The sequence below is a fragment of the Colias eurytheme genome, chromosome 7 (genome assembly GCF_061535395.1).
Source record: "Colias eurytheme isolate Ceu_HAF_F1 chromosome 7, ilColEury1 Martin Lab GWU primary, whole genome shotgun sequence".
Classification (NCBI taxonomy): domain Eukaryota; kingdom Metazoa; phylum Arthropoda; class Insecta; order Lepidoptera; family Pieridae; genus Colias; species Colias eurytheme.
In genome coordinates, this window is record NC_142986.1 from 8,850,372 (window position 1) to 8,871,199 (window position 20,828).

Below are 20,828 nucleotides of genomic sequence, written 5' to 3' on the forward strand. Positions count from 1 at the left end.
AATTTTTATGGAATGTGGTAAGACGTAAGTAAACTAAGTCAGTACTAGGGTATTAACATACAAATTGTAATTACTACACTTCTATCCGTACTTGCTTGAAGAGAAGTGATACTTTTTGAACTTATCAACTATTGAATAATAAACGAATTATGCAATTTATATTACAGAAAACTAAACTATGCATAGAAGCAATTACAGAACCAAATTACATTAATGACCATAGATTAAGATTACACTTAAATACCTTAATACTTAAACTGAACAATTTTGAAGTTACGCAAAATAAAAATATTTTTAATACAAACCAATTAGCCAATTAAATTAAAATGTATTGTAGCAATGATTTCAATCCATTCGCAAATATCTAGGTTAACCAAAACGGTTTCCTAACACCGAAGATTAAGGCAATAAATAATCCAATTATTAAAATACGCAAGTTTTGACCAATATGTAAATTTTTAAACGGCCATTTTAATTATTAACACGCGATTTGTTTTATAATTCGTCAAGCTTTTAGCGCGAAATCAAATAATATTCGCAATATCTATGCAAATGGTTTGTTTTCACTTTAACTTTTTATGTTTCTGCCTAAACGTAAATGTAAATAGATTCTAACAGGTGATTTTTTTTAAACATACACATTTTCATCACTTTCCTTACTATCAAAAACAGTTTTTCTTGTAACTATTATCAAAAAATATGTTAACAATTGTGCTTAAATTGATGCAGACCTACATATAGCTACATATAGCAGTTATAAACAATAATAAAAATATTTAACGACGAAACAAAATTTCTTACAAGGAAGGGAAGTGATTACGTATTCATTTCGAAATCGAATTGTCTCTAAAAAGAACTCATGTGGTTCTTGAGTGCTTTTTTACTATATAATCCTAACTAAGAACACGACACGTAGCTTCCTCCCCGTACACCCTCATACAAGAACCACGCCTCACACATCAGTCTACGAATCCTTGACACCACAGTTCAGCGTCAATAGTAATTGATTACGTACAATGTAAACATGTATCGACCTCAGATAAACTCTGTCATTCAATGGACAAATTGCCGCGACCTTCACGCCCCTTTGTGAATTTGTTTACTACGAAAAGAATTGTAGAATCCTTTACAGACAATGTAAATAAATAAGGTTGAATACAGAATTTACAATGCCATTGATTGCAACATTTAAAAGTTATTTGATGTTAGAACTGATTGTTTAGAATGAAATAATTGGTTTTCCTTTAAAATGTAATTACAAAAATATGTTTGTCTAATTGGATGTTTTAACTTTTAACTCAAATTATATAGTTATTTACTAGTTTATCCCGTTTGAAACTAAGCGGAACCGAAACAAACACCTGCTTAATTCCACACAGATTTTATCAAGTTTTGCTATATACCCTCAAAATGAACTAATTAAAAAGAAAAAAATAATTTGGAAAATCCAAAAGTGCACGCCTCATAATTTTTTTTAATAAATATTTATTAATTATTATTTTTGTTTATTTAATAACAATTAAACCACATCGAATCAGACCCTGAAAAATGAAAGGGTTCTATTCCTGAGTATACTCAAGCGTAAGAGAAAAAAAAAGACTCGATTAGTAAAGTATTTCGGTCGCTATCGTGTTAACAAGAAAAAGGATCCGCACATACAGACACACGGACGTCCAAGACAGAACTTTTTTAAACTGTTTTTTAACTAGTTTAAATAACAAAAATGACATCAAAAATATCATGAACGTTAAAAATAGTGTTTTTTCTTAATATGTGTGTGTATGTATTATCTTACAAGTGCAATGTATGATACATAAAGACGTTTTAAGTTTGAAAAATCAGATGTTTTGCGCGAAGTGACAGTAGTACCCACCTCAACGCTTCGCTTATGAGGCGTGCAATATGTGAACACCAAACTAATTAACAATCACGTAATAATCTCAAGCTAACAATGAACTTGTAGTGTGGGAATAATTTACAAAACTTTAAATGATTTTACAAAGAAATTGTAACTATATGCGCATATGTAAGAAGATTTGACTTCTACCGATATGAAGTTTAGACTCAAATCCCGATGTTAGTTAAAACTTAAACCATCAAAGTTATGAAATACAAAAATATTTTTTTTTTGCAATGTCATGCAGTCTAAATTTATGAAATTTCAAAATCGGTAACAAGGAGTAATTTATTTTCTGGCCTTTAAAATGATGTGTAACAAATGTAACTCAATGTTATTACCAGTTGGTACAGAAGGACACTTTCACTGAAAATGTTTTCCTAAGTCCTTCCACATCTATTAATTCACTAAATATCTATTAAAGTTATATCATTATGACATCATAGAAACTTTTTACTTCATAAAAATGCCATAATAACAAATAATGACTCTTTTTAAATATCTCTCTTACCAAAAATCGATTATCACCAATCATCGCTCAACTATGTATTACACAACTCATAACTTTTTGAAAGTTCAACATGTCAATACGAAAACACAACAACACGTGTGTTTATCTTACAATTAACAACCTCACCGCTACTTACATAAGCCTTTTTAAATTACGATAGAATAACATAGACTGGTGACGTAATGTAAGGAATGTGAAATTCCAAAGCTAGGTCTACTTATAAATACATATTATGATAAAGGAGACTGAGGTATTATGATTTTTTTAATTAAAGAGAATGATGCTACTGCTTTAAATATTTATACAGTCAATAGCCTTTCAATTGACGACGTGTAATATTCTAACGATTTAAAAGTGCGTTAAAATAAGCCTTGTCCAACAAATGAATGACCTTTATAGTCCTTAACAATGGTGCGCGAACTGTCATAGAAACCAAAACGCTGATACACAATTCACCATTCCAGTTTTAACTAATAATAAGCTATGACGTCATACTATAAATTCCCGCTCAGCTCCCACCAGCCCTCATTTTCACTTAAACTCCCGTCAATCAAACATCAATGCAACTGACCGCGATCGTCGTGATCAATAACAACAGTAACAAGATCGATTCATTACCGATATTCATGAATTCAAGGCAATCACGGAACCGATGACCTCGCAAACACATCTTACTTTCTATCGAAGCCCAAATAAATCTACATTGTAACGTACTATCATGGTTTTTCGGTCAAACGTGAGACGAATTATAGATATGTTATAAATTATAATGCATCTTACGGATTCTCTTGAAATCCATACACCATACTTTAATTACCAGTAACGTTATGGGTGAAATAACGGTACAGGAATACATTACAAATCCTATAGTTTATTACCATACTTGTTAATATTTGCCAATTTTTATCAGAGCTTCTACCGAAAACAAAAATTATGTAAAACAACATACAGCATTAATTAACAAAATTTGGAAAATCCAAAAGTGCACGCCTCATAATTTTTTTTTAATAAATATTTATTAATTATTATTTTTGTTTATTTAATAACAATTAAACCACATCGAATCAGACCCTGAAAAATGAAAGGGTTCTATTCCTGAGCATACTCAAGCGTAAGAGAAAAAAAAAGACTCGATTAGTAAAGTATTTCGGTCGCTATCGTGTTAACAAGAAAATCCTCCGCACATACAGACACACGGACGTCCAAGACAGAACTTTTTTAAACTGTTTTTTAACTAGTTTAAATAACAAAAACGACATCAAAAATATCATGAATGTTAAAAATAGTGTTTTTTCTTAATATGTGTGTGTATGTATTATCTTACAAGTGCAATGTATGATACATAAAGACATTTTAAGTTTGAAAAATCAGATGTTTTGCGCGAAGTGACAGTAGTACCCACCTCAACGCTTCGCTTATGAGGCGTGCAATAGGAAATCTTGTGTCAAAAGAAATAGCCAATCCGATTTCATAAAGAATAACTGTTTGTATATAGTTACACTTTACCCTACAGAAACATTGTTTCCATAAAACCAATTGAGCATACACAAGAGAAACAATAAACGTATATCAATCAATCGATTGTAAAAACACAATGATATTTACTTTCTTTATACCTCTGTCACGCACATATTTGCGAGCAACGTCCATTTTGTATAATCCACGATAAACATCATTCAATTCCATACAGCAACTGTTGTGAATATTTAGCACATTGTGCGAAGTATGATGACCAATTTATGTATGCTTATATGCTGATATCATTTATGAGACTTGTCTTTAAGGCGTTACCCGGCAATTTCGACTATGTTCAACCTCTATAAAGTCTGGTACAACATAAAGCACAATACCGAAAAAAATATATACTTAAAATAGGATGGTCTTTGATCTTTAATTGCTCGCGAGGGCTTTTTTCCAAAGTTAATAGATTTCTAGAAAAAAATGTGCCGTGGTCATCGATTTTTCCGCAAATACTCTATAAACTTCGTAACCTGCTGACTTAGAGCTCTGAAAATTTTATGTTTAATAAATTATCAGTTACACAACAGTCCCTGACGAGGATTTTTTGTTTCACTGATTGGTATCTTTTTAAATACAAAATGCGAGGAAAAAAGAAGGTGCAGCTGGAGAGGTTTGAGATCCGTCAAGTATGGTCAAGGTTATTAGCGCATGTATAAGCCTTAACATACATTGAACTTTCATGCCAACATTCCATAACATGCACTTAAACGTGCTGTAGATTAATAAACCATTTGCTATTAAAATATCCTTATCATATCTTATAGTTAGTTCCTCAAAATATCGAACCAGAAGAGGCAAACTGACTCAATAAATCGAAACGACGATATCAACCAAAATAAATTACAAGCAAATAACAAGGTACGAACATAAAAAGAAAATTCACCTATCACAAAACTAAACATTTAAATTAGAAAAAACGAAGCAATAACATATGTTCAACATACACCAATCACAGCTGACTTGGTGACAGCAAAAGCTGTCAATGACAACGGAAATCATCCAAACAAACACGACAAAGCAATTAGACGCATACCAGCGGCCAATCAATACGGGGAAGGAAATGTTCCGTCGAAGGCTGCTAAGTGTTGGCTATTAACATATCAATCATTGCCCAACATTGGCCTGAAAGTAAACGCAATGTCACGGACGTCGGTAATGTTGCATCGTGGTGTAATAATCGGCTTGCACGAAGCTATGCGGTTGAAATACCGCAATTTTTTGGTGCAAATAGACCTATTTTATAAATGATTTGTGCGAATGAGCGGACAAAAACAAGATACCTTCATTTTTATTACCCGCTAAAATTTTAACACTTTATAAAGACACGTACGCGCAATACAATCAAAACGCCTGACTCCCACTAACTATTAAATCATAATATAATCAAGTAGCTGTACAACTATCTAGTCTAACACAAGATCTACATTATTCTGAATATTGAAAAGGGCATCTGCACAAGTTTCCAATCGATGATTACAAATGATGAATCAGAACGCACTTAAATAAATAAATCAAGCAGTTCCAATGAATTAATACATCCAACATATCATAAAACTGTGACTTGTGAGAAACCCTCACACGCCAAATGTAGTAACATACAAGACTAGAAAATAATTAGTTTACTACTTTGTATAAAACAAAGCCGCGTCCTGCAGCCTGATCCTATTAGATCTTTAAAACTACGCAACGGATTTGCATGCGAGTTTTAAAATATATTTAAAATAGATAAAGAGCTTTTTGGACACAGATTAGAAGATAGATACAAATTGTTAAGTTTTAGACAAAGACGGGAAGCTATAGTATAATATAATTAGAACCTTCACACAGCTGAGTAAGATCGTACAACAAGTCCTGAGGCACGCGGAAGCAACAAACGCGATCACGAATGAACTACATTCGCGTAGTGGAAATGAGATTATAACGTTGTGACGATTAGCTTTTTTATTATTCTTGAAGTTGGCCATGTTTTATGAATAAAATCATATTTTTTAACACAAATCCAGATGATGCAGTTATTATTAGGAGTCCTTGATATTCAGTATTGTAACCTTTCTTATTTACATAAAGTTGCCCGTGATATTTGATATATTTTTCAACTTGGGTTACGCTACACAACAAATATATCAGCTTTGCTTTTGTAGATATCCAAGTGGCTACTATATATTTTTATAAAATCAGAAAATAAAGGACCCACTTTTGATGATGTTAAAAATCAACCTAACATCTAAACAGCGTAGTCTGAACCGTCCATTCAATAATTACCGCTTTATTTAAACCCACTACTAGAACAAGTGAACACACGAACAGCTAAGGTCACCAACCACGGTGATCGGGAGCAAATGCCTCCACAACATAGAGACATCAATCACTGGGACGCCCACTTGACTGGCGACTGATAGGCACGACTGCGTTAATTAAACATAGAGTTGCATTACCTAACATTGATTTTATAAGTGCTTATTAGTTTTAAAAGGGCAATAAACATGTCGATTGTAAACCTATTAAGATGTAGCGGTAATTTTGGTGATGTAAGTAAGGTGTATTTGACAATAATCTTCTGCTTCATTTAGCTTTGGATAATAACTAGTAACTTTTTGTTGTAAATAATCAACTTTAACAGCTGCAACGAACTTTTTACGAAGTAGTTAAATAGGTCAATATATTAATGTGATTGATATAAACAAAAGGTGTATCTACGTCTATCATCAAAATTTCTACTATAATTATAATTTAAAACAAACCTATCTTGAAAATTATTTATACACATCTAAAATATGTATATCAAGAAATTTTCTCAGCGATGAAAACTTCACATATGAAGCACCTCATCTTCCCCTGCACACAGTCAATCAGTAAAACTTATCAACCTTCCTTACCATAACATTTGACAAATCCACCTCATAACGACTAAATTAGCAAAACAAATGATCTTTTCCTCGCAACTGAACAGCTTTCTACCGAAAGTAACAGTCGATGCCAATCTGTAGGTCAGGAGTCATGACCAAAAGGAGACAGTCCACTCGTCAAACAATTAACAACACGAGAACCGGTCACGCAGGATCTTAATCTCACGTAAGAGCCTGTGAAGCTTTCAGTAGAAATGTTATGTATGAATGAAAAATAAACGGTTGCTTTAAAAGGACAAATTATGGAGAAGTAGGAGAGAATAATTTGGGGTATTTAGAGATGGCAACAGTCCAGTTTTGGATAGAGGTTGGAAGTTTATAGCAAACTATATGGACAATGTAATGGACAAAAGATAGAATCAATACAGCCAATTTATAGGCAAACATAATCACCTAAAATAACTAGAAAAAACTAATTGAACTCAGTTAATATCCTTCGACCATTGAAGACCCTAAAAATGGCAACCCTAAGGCATGAAATCACTGCCTTCCTTATTCAGTTTAATTAACAGCCATCAAATAAAATGCCCGAATAAAAGACGCTTTCCTTACTTTTCATCACTTTTTCACACTACAGCCTTGTGAATTTATGAAACCATTCGCAATCCCTAATTACAACGCGGTCGATTTACCCAATGTTCGGTGTGAAACCGATGCATATTTTGCATGCAATCACTGTTTAATATTCCTACATGTTTGCGACATTATTTATCGATTCGCAATGTAAATAATTGTTCTCTTTGCATTTGTTCGAATGTTTCTTTGATTGTAAACTTTGGTTGCGACAGAAAACGCGTGAGTGAACGATAAATACCATTTGATTGCTATTACCTTGTTGATATCTGTAATAGACAATTAAAAATCACAAATTGCCCTACATAATTAACTTCTATCAAGAATAAATAGCAATTGTTTTTTTTTTCAATTGCTTTATATTTTAAATGTAAGTAAATATAAAAATAAATTTAAATGTAATTTCGAAAAAAAAATTAATAAATAAAAAATGCATTTAACTATTATTGATGTGTGTTTTTTGAAAAATATATTGTAATAAGTATTCAAATTCAATCATTTAAAATCTCATTAGTGATATTTAATTTGCCAATACATTTTAATTAATTTTCAGCTAATAAGATTGCAAAGTGACCTAGACACACATTCAATCGCCTTTAAATAAGTCACATCGTTAAAAAAATAAATTGAAAACTAATTAAAACACTTAAAATCGATACTTACAGATGTTGAATTACATACCATCTAAACATACCATATTTAAGTCGATAAAATGAAAGAAAGTAATTCTGCGTTATCAATTAAAAATCTGAAACTGACTTTTTCTTTTGTTTTGTGTGACATAATTGCAATCTTATATTATTCTAACAACTACAATATACATACTGCAATTTGCAAATGTCCATAACACAAACATAGTAAAAGATGCAAATTACTGCTCAGCCTAAGTTTCGCTGACTTACAATTCACCTCTTACAATTACAATAATAACGTATTAATCTTTAAGACTTACCACATTGATCTTCCCCAGGATGTGACTGATTTGATCCTTGCTGCACATATTGATATTTATTTTAAACACTATCACATCTTACTATAGACTTATAGTCACTGTGTTTGTGACGTACGGTCACTAGTCCACGAGGCACTGTGAAATTTTCTTTGTTATTTCTTCCTGTGATACCAGTGTTTATTAAATTTATTATTGTTTAATTTTAAGAATGCGTTTTTCTTAATATGCGTTTGAGGGTTGTAAGCTTTTAAAATAAAGGAAAATCGGGTTGTTTAGTTTGCATAATGGAAATTAAAAAGAAAATGTCAATGAACCATGTATTGAAAAAAAATATTAACATAGTTGAATTTCAAGTAACAGTTAAAGTAATAAAACCAAAGTAACAAATAGTTTAAATTATGAATAACTGCAAACACATAATGATGAAATAAAATCATCAATAAGGTCTATAAATTAAGCTCAAAAGTATTATAAAATTTAAATTAAATAAATATTGTGTCAATCGATATTAGTATGATAAATAGTTATGACAGTATTAGCAATAATCGATATCATTAGCGAAACGAGTTTCTATATTTTTATGTCCGTCTGTCATCGTAATCTAAACACTTGTGATTTTAGGCAGGTATCCGGTTATTTTTAGATTATTATTAAAATCCTGCTTCTTTAATGATTTTTTCTCATTTCACAATAAAAAAACGGAGCTGAAAGTAATGAGAAAATATGAAAAAATATAAATATAAAAATATATTGTTTAAATTGTAAACCATCTCTTGGTCTATGTAAAAATCACAAAAACTGATCACTCATTATTGCGAATACATAAAAGATTTGACAATGACAAAGCATAAGAGAGTGTTGAAAGGAAAAGCGACAACTTTCTATTTTATTGTTTGTTTGAAAATATTGCATTTTCATGGTTTCACATTACCTACTGAAAGAATTAATTTACCCCTTTTTCAACAAAATATATTGGATTGTAAAACCCACTGATTATGGAAGAGATATGTACGGCTTAATGATCAAAATTTAATCTTAAATCTATTTGACATAATATTTTATAAATCCTATAGGTATCTATAACCCCCCGAACAGTCCTATAACCCATACCGATAATAAAAACAAAGAAAACCTAACTTTTCCACGACCAAAACTAGGCAAAACAGAAAACGCGCCAATTTCACCATTGACTCATCGAACTATCAATACTCAAACATATACACATACAACAGCGGAATCACTAAATAGTACAATTACAAGCGATTTCTCTAAACAGTTCTAATGACTAGCAATTTGGTGTTTTTGCTAATTTATGCTCGAATATAATCGAATTCATTAACCCTTCAATAGCCTATGTTATTGTCGTCCTAATGAGAATTCCTCAGCTTCATAATATGTACCTACTGTAATATTTTTTAGAGTACCTATGCTTAATAGAGACATCAATCATTTACATAAAACAATTTTAAACCGATCATAAACATGTATCGCATGTTTATGATGGATTTTTGATCATTTAAAAAAAGTGTATTTCGGAACTACATAGTTCCTTATTTAATCTCAAAAGTCAACAATCATAATATTTGAAGAGAAAAAGCAAACAGAAATATAGCTAATGAGTCGGGGCACAAAAAATATAACACAATATATATAAAAAATGTTAATAACACCACAATCTAGAATGCCAATCTATTCAGTACCAACAAAATCAGACCAAACTTTATTCGTCAATAGCCAATGTTATTGAATACCAAACTAGATCGTATCATATTGAGTGACAATCGAGCTGCGCTTGCGCAACCGTCATTAATACTTCATTATCCGCCCGGTTGGGGCTTGTTCGATAATTACCGTTCATTGTTTTATTTAGGCGTGTTTTCGTTGCCTATTAATAAGTAATGTACGGTCAGCAATGGGATATAAATCGATACAATAAATATTGTTATGTAATTAACAATGTATTAATCGAATCGTCATTATAAGCACTTCCGTCACGTCCCATCCCGATACATTTCTTTTCTCATTCTACGATAAAATTCACAAGTTAAATTTGGTCGATATTTTTAAAATATAAAACTCCCTGTCATGCGTTATATTTTGATAATCATACATTCAAATTCATATAAACAGTTATAATAAAAAAATTCAAAACGTAAAAAAATATGGTACAAGCAAATCGATAATATAGAAAATTATCATCACCCTAATCTCTTAAATACTTGAAACAACACAAAATGTACACCAGCTCTCAGTCTACAATAATAGGTATTCGGTTTCACAAGACAATCGAGCCTTCGCGAATCAGACGAATATTGAGGAGGGTTACCGCGGGTCAAGTGAAATGGAATCTGCTCGTAGATAACCGTAAACTTGAGTCACTTTCGATTTATCTTGATGACATCATTGTAGTCTAAGATATCGCTACCAGTACCACATATGACATATTATTAAATAGTTATTACCGATACTAGATAGTTTAAAATAAGAAAAAATGATTTGTGAAATTTTAAGATTTTTTTGGTAAAAAATAAAAATTAAAAGCGGACAATTTTAGTGCAATATGTTTTTGTTTTAACTACATATATACCTACTGAGATAAGAGGACATATAATTTCACATCTATACATATAATAAATCTGTAGAAGGGTCATTTCTGTACATTGAAAATATTGAAAAAATAAATAGCAGGGGGTGTTACTGGATCGATACCAAACCCAAATATGTGATTAAAAAAATTTTTGTCTGTCTGTCTGTCTGTCTGTCTGTCTGTCTGTCTGTATGTGAAGACATCACGTGAAAACTACCGGTTCGATTTCGATGAAACTTGGTATAATTATACCTTATTATCCTGGGCGTAAAATAGGATACTTTTTATCCTGGAAAAATACGTAGAAAAAAAATTAATCTTAATTTTTCAGTTTTATCCATAGACGTTGTTCTGTAGAACCGCGAACACGTTGCGTATTATTATAGGCCTAGCCGTATTTGGGTCCAATAGATATTTATAAGATGTCATTGTCAGAGTTACTCAAAATGGAGAAATAAACCATCCACGCGAAGACCGACATCCGCGCGGACGGAGTCGCGGGCGGAAGCTAGTTTTTAATATGTACTTATCATTCAAACTTTTTTGTACGTATCTTGAATTATTAATACTAAAGACTTTGAGTTTGAGTTTGAGTTTAAATAGATACATAATCCTATGCAAAAACGAACTTTAACTATCAAATGTATTTATAAAATTCCAGCTAAAAGAAACAAACATTAAAGCAATATTCAAATAATTTGCATTAGTTACTTAAAAAATTATACTTCAAATAACTAAAATCAGCGCAAAACTCGCTTATGAATTAATTACAAAATATCGGTCATTTATAATATTATACGACAATTTGCATTTGTATCACATTAGCACATTATTCTAGCACTAAGTTGTTGATTATGAATAAATATGGCTTTTGAACATTTCTTGTTACTTCTACTATTTTTTAATTTTTAAATAAGCATTTAAAATTTTTAAAATAAACTTCATTACTTCATTGAAATAAATGAAATAAATGAATAAATTACGAAATGTGCCTTTTTATGTTTGTAACCGAAAACATAATACCTACATATATTTGTGGACAAATTATATACTTATATATTAATTAGTAAAACATATATTAATAGTTTTAAATAATAATTATTTTATCAATGTAAGAGGAAGGAGGTTTAACTAGCCTTAAATATTTAATGCCTATTATTTAAAGAGATCAAATCTATGATAATATCATTTAGCTTCTTATCATTGCTTAATCTAGAACAAAATTAAGTGGCATAAATAATTAACACCCCACACACGATAAACGTTTTTATAGGGTACAGGAAGAAAACTAACTACCTATTCATTTAAACACACGTACTTATTATTAAATTTCATACAGTATCAGACTATGATCTAAGCTAGAACTGACGGTATATAAAATAAAGTAGTATTATATATTACTAGCGGTCCGCCCCGGCTTCGCCCGTGGTACATATTTACGTTTTCTCTACATAAAAACCATCCTCGTACTTCAAGGAATATAATAAAAAAAGAATTATCGAAATCGGTTCAGCCGTTCTCGAGTTATGCGCTTACCAACACATTTTGCGATTCATTTTTTTTTTAGGGTTCCGTAGCCAAAATGGCAAAAACGGAACCCTTATAGTTTCGTCATGTCCGTCTGTCCGTCTGTCCGTCTGTCCGTCTGTCACAGCCGATTTACTCGGAAACTATAAGTACTACAGTGATGAAATTTGATGGGAATATGTGTTGTATGAACCGCTACAAAAATATGACACTAAATAGTAAAAAAAAGAATTGGGGGTGGGGCCCCCCATACATGTAACTGAGGGATGAAATTTTTTTTTTCGATGTACATACCCGTGTGGGGTATCAATGGAAAGGTCTTTTAAAATGATATAAAGTTTTCTAAAAAACATTTTTCTTAAAGTGAACGGTTTTTGAGATATCAGCTCTCAAAGTCGTAAAAAGTATGTCCCCCCCCCTCTATTTTTATAACTACGGGGTATAAAATTCTAAAAAAAATAGAGGTGATGCATGCTAATTAACTCTTTCAACGATTTTTGGTTTGATCAAAGTATCTCTTATAGTTTTTGAGATAGGTTGATTTAACTGTAATTTATTATATTTGCTGCTACGGAACCCTTTGTGCGCGAGCCCGACTCGCACTTGGCCGGTTTTTTTATATATAAGAAGATTAAGGGTGCACTCACACACATCAGTCACCGTCAAGTCACCGATGACTGATCGGTGACGGTTTGTGTACGTATCCACAAACACCAGTCACCGTCATGTTGTCCGTCAGTCACGTCGCCGGTTTGACTGAATCATTGAACACATACATCAGGTTAGTGAGTGATTAGACGTGTGTCACGCTAGAGAACATGTAGCAATTGACGGTAGCACGACGCTGACTGAACTGAGACGTGACGGCACCGGGTGAGTGGGGATAAAAGTATGATACATGTATGGAAAGATTATTTGACGTGCCTGACCGGGGACGTCACTGATAGATTTCGTGCCGGCGACTGTCGTGTGGGAACAGAGTCATACTAGAACTATTGATACATATTTTTTTTTAATCCTGTCCGGTGACGTGCCGTGACGGTGACTGATGTGTGTGAGTGCACCCTGGTTAAAGGATACCTATAATAAGAGAAAGACAGCCAAACCTACGTGACGTATCGCGTAAAATCTTGTGCTTTCTCTCTGAAGCAAAAGCCTTGTTATCGATGGATTTAAATGAAAATAAATATAAATAAATAAATATTTATAGGACATTATTACACAAATCGACCTAGTCCCACAGTAAGCTCAATTAAGGCTTGTGTTGTGGGTACTAGGCGACGATAAATATAATATTTAATAAATACATATTATATAGATAATAACATCCAGATCCAAACCCGGGACCGTCGGCTCAGTAGGCAATTGCTTTACCACTGCGCCAACCGCGTCGCAAATAAACGTTTACATTTCCCAAATTAGTAAAAACTAACTTTTCAACGGCCCAGACCTGCCAACCCTAACTCTCTTCAGTCTTCCGTTATGTTTAAACACGAGAATCGAGATAAGTACCTACCCTTAAGCATTCTCTAAGCTTCCATTAATATAGATATCAAAATCCTAATAGTGGTTAACGTAACAGACAAACATACAAACTTATTCATTTGATATTCTCAATAACAACATCGATACAGATAATTTAAAAACACATGTTAGGAAGTTGAAAAATGAATGTTTTGAAAAATCGACATTAATTACCATTTCCATTATTCTTGCATAAAAAACAGAAGTAGAACAATCATATTATAAACAAGGATTCTCCTTGGCATAGTAATTAAAAACTGTATCTATGTTAAGCAGTACTTTTACGTTTTTATTATTGCATTTGTCGGCTTCTTCACAAATTACATAACAATATAAATGTTTTGAATTCCATTACTAAAGTATTGAAGATCAAACTTAAGAAACTTTATATTCAAAATTTAACAAATTGCTACAAAATATTTCACAACGAAATAATATTAGACAAAAAATGTATTAAAATTATGTTATAAATTACCTACTACATTACTTCAAAAATTTACTGAAAGCTAATGTTTACAAATTATTAAAATAAACTTCATCTCAAAGACCTTCTAAAAATGAATACCATTTAACTATAAAAGCCCTTACAACATAATAATATGTATTGTAAAACAAAACCTACTAACATTTCAACGACAATAAATTAAACGAAAATCCACTTCAACTTCAACTTCCATAATTCAACAATTCTAACAATACCTACAAAATAAACTATGTATACAATAAACGGCCCTTAATCGGTTCAATAGTTTCCAGTAATTATTTAAATTAGAATATCTATTGGCAACAAGGTTAAACGTTATTACCGGTGAATAACTTTCACCCAAGTGTTCATAAAAATTTCCATGTAAGTAAACGTTTTTGAATTAAATAAAACTGTTGCTCTCTTTATTTACATAGGTACTGACTTAAAAACAAACTAATTCATTCAAACCTATATTAAAGTTTGAATGCATACCTACCTAGTATTTTCTAGTATATTTTGATTTTACTAGAGTATTATACATTTAGAAATTAAATATTTCAGTCTCCCGGTGACCACGCTCGCTGCAAAGTGCGATACGTCGGGAAAATAATATAATGAATAAATCGCGTTTTAAATCCGTTAAAATCTTTAATTTCTAAATGCATACCTACCTATATTCATATGCAATCGTATGTCTGTCTATTTTATGTGTCTATCTTTTAGAAAAAAGATACAAAGATTTAGATAATAGTTGCTCATTATAAGATAGATGAAGCCAGAAGGGCGAAGGCTATTTATTATACGTGGAAGCCAAAAAGTTTAAAGTTTAAAATCAGTGTGTTAGCAAGAGGAACGTACTGAATAACATGCGTTAAAATAAGTAATCATTACGTCTTAATGCAATAAGTGTACATGTATGTGTACATGCAATAAAAAAATTTCGTTATAGCTATCCAAGTTACAAAATTGGATATTATTTGTTTGATAATAATTTGCGAAGTCAGAAATATTATTTTCATTATTACAATTATTAACTTTTATTGCCCAAATCAAATCGATTAACTTGATCTAGCCTTATCTTGGCATACTAGTAATACCACACCCCGGACACTCCATACAAAATGATCGTTTTGACAGTCACACTGTAGAGACTGCAAATGTGTGTGTTAACGCTTTATGGTTGGCACATTTGTGACTAGCGTAAAAAAAAATTCGCGTTTTTCTGATGAAATACATCCGTAAACAGCACAATATCTAACCATTTTCTACGAAAAACGATAATCACAAATCCAAAATAATAAAATTACTTTAAGTCAATTTGATTAATGTTGTCAAACTTCGTTGCGTATCGTCCTTGCAGAAAAATATGGCCCATTTTATGTCTGATCGCGCGGGGGTGAGGTAAGTTTAATTTTGGCGGGAGGCGGAGAGTGTCCGTTCTGTAGCGTTTAGCTACTATTATGTATTCTGTGGTAATACCATAATAGTAACTATTTCAAAACAAATTATACACAAAACCATAACAAAAGCCAATCACTTCCAAGAACAGGGTACCTACTACGAGTTCAGTACTAATAAAAATATCTCCTTCAGTCTATCAAAACATTTTCATCATAGAATTTCACTTGCAATTTTTTTGCAATATCTATGAAATATTGTATTATCTTGCAACAGTGAGGAAAGAGATTGCGGTAACAACAATTTCGCTGTGCAACTAACGATTTATATCCCATTACTGTATCTTGATGATGTGAGTGTACAAATATTGTAAAATTAATATCATCCTTATTAATGTTACTAATAACAGCCACTTTATATTATACTCATTTTCCTAAATCGAGCTAAAATAATTCGCAACATTTAGTGACAAATTCCAAACTAAAATGGATTTCGATTTGTCTTCTTCTATCTTAGATAAATACTAGATGAATATGAGGATATTTATTATAATATCATAGTATAAAGGTTAAAGTTTATACCTACGTTAAAGACAAAAAAAACTATACGTATAAGCAGAGAAAGTAATTTGAATAGCAATCCATTACCGTCTGCGGTAGGAAAAATCGATTATGTCTGCACCTGCACTTGGCATAGGGATTGCCTGCAGGAAGGTAATTGTCTTGTTTTCTTCCTTTCTACCATTCTTTTTTTCCCCATATAAATGATTCTTTTAGACATTGATAAATACCTATTTTATGTCTGTTTTACAAAATTTAGTTTTGGCATGTTATACTTAACATTAAACTTACAAAAATTGTCATAGAATAGAACAAAAAACAGATGCTTGACAATTCCAAAAAAAAAAATTTTTTTGTTTTTTTTTCCGACCCAAATATCGACCAATAGAATTGCACCATTCGACGTCACGTGGTACAACCTACATGGTATTATACTGATAATTTTTTGAAAATTTTCTCTGGTCGTTGACGTCAAACTGACAGGTTCAATTCAATTGTGAAATTATTGGCCGACATTTGGGACGGAAAAATAATCTCCCGAATACCACACGAGCTTCAAAATTATCTGGCATTTCCCTCAAGGTTCCCTGCAAACAAATAAAGTCGTCAAGTTTTTCAGGAAAAATCACTCGCGCTTCGCGCTCGTCATTTTTTAACCTTGACTAAAAACTTGACTCCTTCATTTGTTTGCAACGAACCTATCGGAAAATACCCGATAATTTTGAAGCTCTTGTGGTATTATAAGTGAAAATTTGCAAATATTTAATTGACAAAAAAGAAATAATAAATTATTTAATCAATATACATATTAGAGTCACGATTATCTATGCACATTAACGGTACTTACATTATATCAGTCACGATTTATTCTTAACTACGGTATATAGGTAATATATTATAAACTTTTACATAAATTATTTAAATATCACTTTGTTTTTTGTCATCCATTCTGTTCAATAATCAATATTTCCCATTTACGTAAAGAATCAAGTAATATTACATACCATTAAACTTTAATTATTTCTTGAAAATATAAAACTGTCACAAATCATTATTTTTCACTTGCAAAAACACGCGCGATTTATTTCTTGAGCTTTTATTTTTGTTTTTTCTTTCTTCGAGCTTCGTGGCAAGAGTTATCATTTGTCACATTAATGAAAAGTATCTAACTACCGTCAATAGATAAAAAAAACCGGCCAAGTGCGAGTCGGGCTCGCGCACAAAGGGTTCCGTAGCAGCAAATATAATAAATTACAGTTAAATCAACCTATCTCAAAAACTATAAGAGATACTTTGATCAAACCAAAAATCGTTGAAAGAGTTAATTAGCATGCATCACCTCTATTTTTTTTAGAATTTTATACCCCGTAGTTATAAAAATAGAGGGGGGGGGACATACTTTTTACGACTTTGAGAGCTGATATCTCAAAAACCGTTCACTTTAAGAAAAATGTTTTTTAGAAAACTTTATATCATTTTAAAAGACCTTTCCATTGATACCCCACACGGGTATGTACATCGAAAAAAAAAATTTCATCCCTCAGTTACATGTATGGGGGGCCCCACCCCCAATTCTTTTTTTTACTATTTAGTGTCATATTTTTGTAGCGGTTCATACAACACATATTCCCATCAAATTTCATCACTGTAGTACTTATAGTTTCCGAGTAAATCGGCTGTGACAGACGGACAGACGGACAGACGGACAGACGGACATGACGAAACTATAAGGGTTCCGTTTTTGCCATTTTGGCTACGGAACCCTAAAAAGTGATAAAGATAATTGTCTATGCGCACTTTAATTTTGAATAAAACAATAATAAATTAAATTTTTTCATAAAAAAACACAGTATACTTACCTATTATAATAACTAATTCAAATTTTATTACCCGACTGCCAAAGAAGGAGGGTAATGTTTTTCGAGTGTATGTAAGTATGTATGTATGTCTTTTCCTTTGTGACCACCTGTAGCCTAAACGGCTTGATGGATTTTGATGTATGAGGTATCGTTAGATTTGTCTTGATTACGGGAGTGTCATAGGATACATTTTATCCTAAAAGTCCCACGGGATAAAGACATAATAATATTTTTTCTAAATTTCCCTTTAAAAAAATATGTATGCGGTATCATTAGATTCATTTCAATCACTCTTTTTTTAGTGTGCAGTCGGGTATTTTGTTTTTTTAATAATTTACTTGTTTTAATGTAGAATATAAAATAGTAAAAACTCTCACACAGATTAAAAATAAATAAAAGTCAACAGACATGATAATTTCACCGTAATTATGTTTTTAAATAAATCAAGTTAAACCGGAGCAGCATTAAAATGCGTTAATTTATTTAATCATTTCACTTTCCTTTACAAAGGTCGACAACTCGGAAGGCTTTAATTATCTACAATTAAAATATGTATTTCACTTTGTGTCCAAAGACCGACGTCTTCGTGAGATAAACTTGAACATGATATTGATAAGAGAATTTTCAGATTATAAATCGTATCAGACTTTATTTTAAATATAATATATCTAAACTTCATTTATTTTTATTTTCCCAAAAAATTACGAAAAATCTTATCAAAAACATCGCAAAATCGTACCAAAACGCGACCGCAAAAAAAAAACAAAACACACTACCAACATAATACATACAACCTCAAACGCATCACGTCATTACATGACAGAATTGCACCCAGTAGGTAATATGTATCACACAATTTGCATACTTCACTGTTAATCACAAGAAGGAATCACATAGCACTACAAAACATTGAAACATGGCGAGCGCACGCCACCGCTACGCACAGGTGACTGAGAGCGAACCGTTCGCTGCAAGCCGATACCTACGTACAACCAGACATTCACCAAACTATAGCACGGTGAAAATAGAAAACTCACCATGCGCCTTCTGTATACATTATTTTACTGCAATACGTACCTGTAACAGAAATAAGCATTTTTAAGTATATTAATTGAACAAAAATCTTCAACAACGCTTTCGAAATTGTCAGAACTAAACCAAATAATGAAACCACATGGCATGGCATAAGCACCAGCTTCCAAATTATAAAAGAATAGTCAAAATCGGTTTACCCAGTCGAAAGTTTTGAGATAATAAACTGAAATACAGTCTTATTGAGAACCTCCTCCTTTTTTGTTTGAAAATTGTCAGTGTTAAATGTGTGTCAAATAAACCTTTTTTTGTATTTTTTGCTGATCGATTCTCATTATATTGTTAGCGACGAATTATATCGCCAATAGTAACATGGTTCAATTTGCAAAATCGATTAATGCTTTTGTCAAATCGTATAAAAAATAGAGGATAGTAGGTCGTCATATAAAAGTGCTTTGTTAAGAATAAAATAAAATTTGCTCACTTTGTTACATTTTGAGTTAGAAATGTTCAATCATATATTTTTCAAATCAGCAGCAATCTATATTTAGACGAAGAAATTAATCAAAACAATCTTGAGTTGGAATTTATTTAAAGGAAAGTTGAAAAACAAAAATAAATAAATTACTAGACAACACTTCGTAAAAATCAACAGCAAAATAATTTATTCATCATTAACAATTCACGTTATAAAAACTATTCTTGAAACACAAATTTATCTCGCATGACCGTTAAATAAAAATAAACAGTGGCAGCATACATATCACAACCTAGGTACATTATAAAAAATATCAGCAGGCGAAGCAATTAAATGTCCCAAATAGAACCTCTTTATAGTTGAACAAATTCTCACAATGCAAAGAAATCAGAAGCACCACTATACATCCTACAGTACTTACCATCCCACAAACTTCCACAGACCAAAATATTCAATAAATTTCACCAAAAGCAAACATACGCAACTACAGGTAAATCAAAACATTTGCCATACAAACAGACACAATATGCTAAGAGATAAAGAGAGGCACAATCGAGATAGCTGATAATGTTTTGCATACAACGAGTGATAAGATTCACGGCCATGGTATATGTTTCCTGAAATTTAATATAGAATCTGTAAGATGTGATCATTTATTAGAATATCTAAAGATCGTCATTATTCTTCTGTTTTCTATGTCTATCTGCGCATATTTATAACATCACCACTGCCTGAAAGATGTAGGAAATTATCGTGAGGAAACCGACATGTCGAAGAAGCAAAAGTTCGACGACATGTGACATCTGCCAAACCGCACTTGGCCAGCGTGGTGGATTACTGCCTGATAACTTACGAGAGGCCCGTGTCCCAGCAGTTGGCACATAATGGCCTGATGATGAAACTCAACAAGTCAGTCAGTCTAAAATCAAATTACCAATGTGGATTTTAATTCTTGAATGCAATTTCCTGATCAACAATGTTACAAACAAAGTTTTAATAAATAAAGTTTAATTAAAAAAAAAAAAAAAACTACTTAC

General features: G+C 31.7%; 1 protein-coding gene across 1 annotated transcript in view; it reads right to left on the minus strand.

Moving 5' to 3' along the window:
• Window positions 1-19,279, minus strand: part of DAAM (disheveled-associated activator of morphogenesis-like protein) — a 74,655-nt gene extending 55,376 nt beyond the window's left edge. Inside the window, exons 1-2 of the mRNA XM_090103618.1 lie at window positions 19,147-19,279; window positions 8,361-8,495 (exon numbers count right to left, since the gene is read on the minus strand). Coding sequence (XP_089959744.1) covers window positions 8,361-8,408 — 48 coding nt within the window. The 5' untranslated portion in view covers window positions 8,409-8,495; window positions 19,147-19,279. The remainder of the gene's footprint in view (window positions 1-8,360; window positions 8,496-19,146) is intronic.
• Window positions 19,280-20,828: the final 1,549 nt, after the last annotated feature.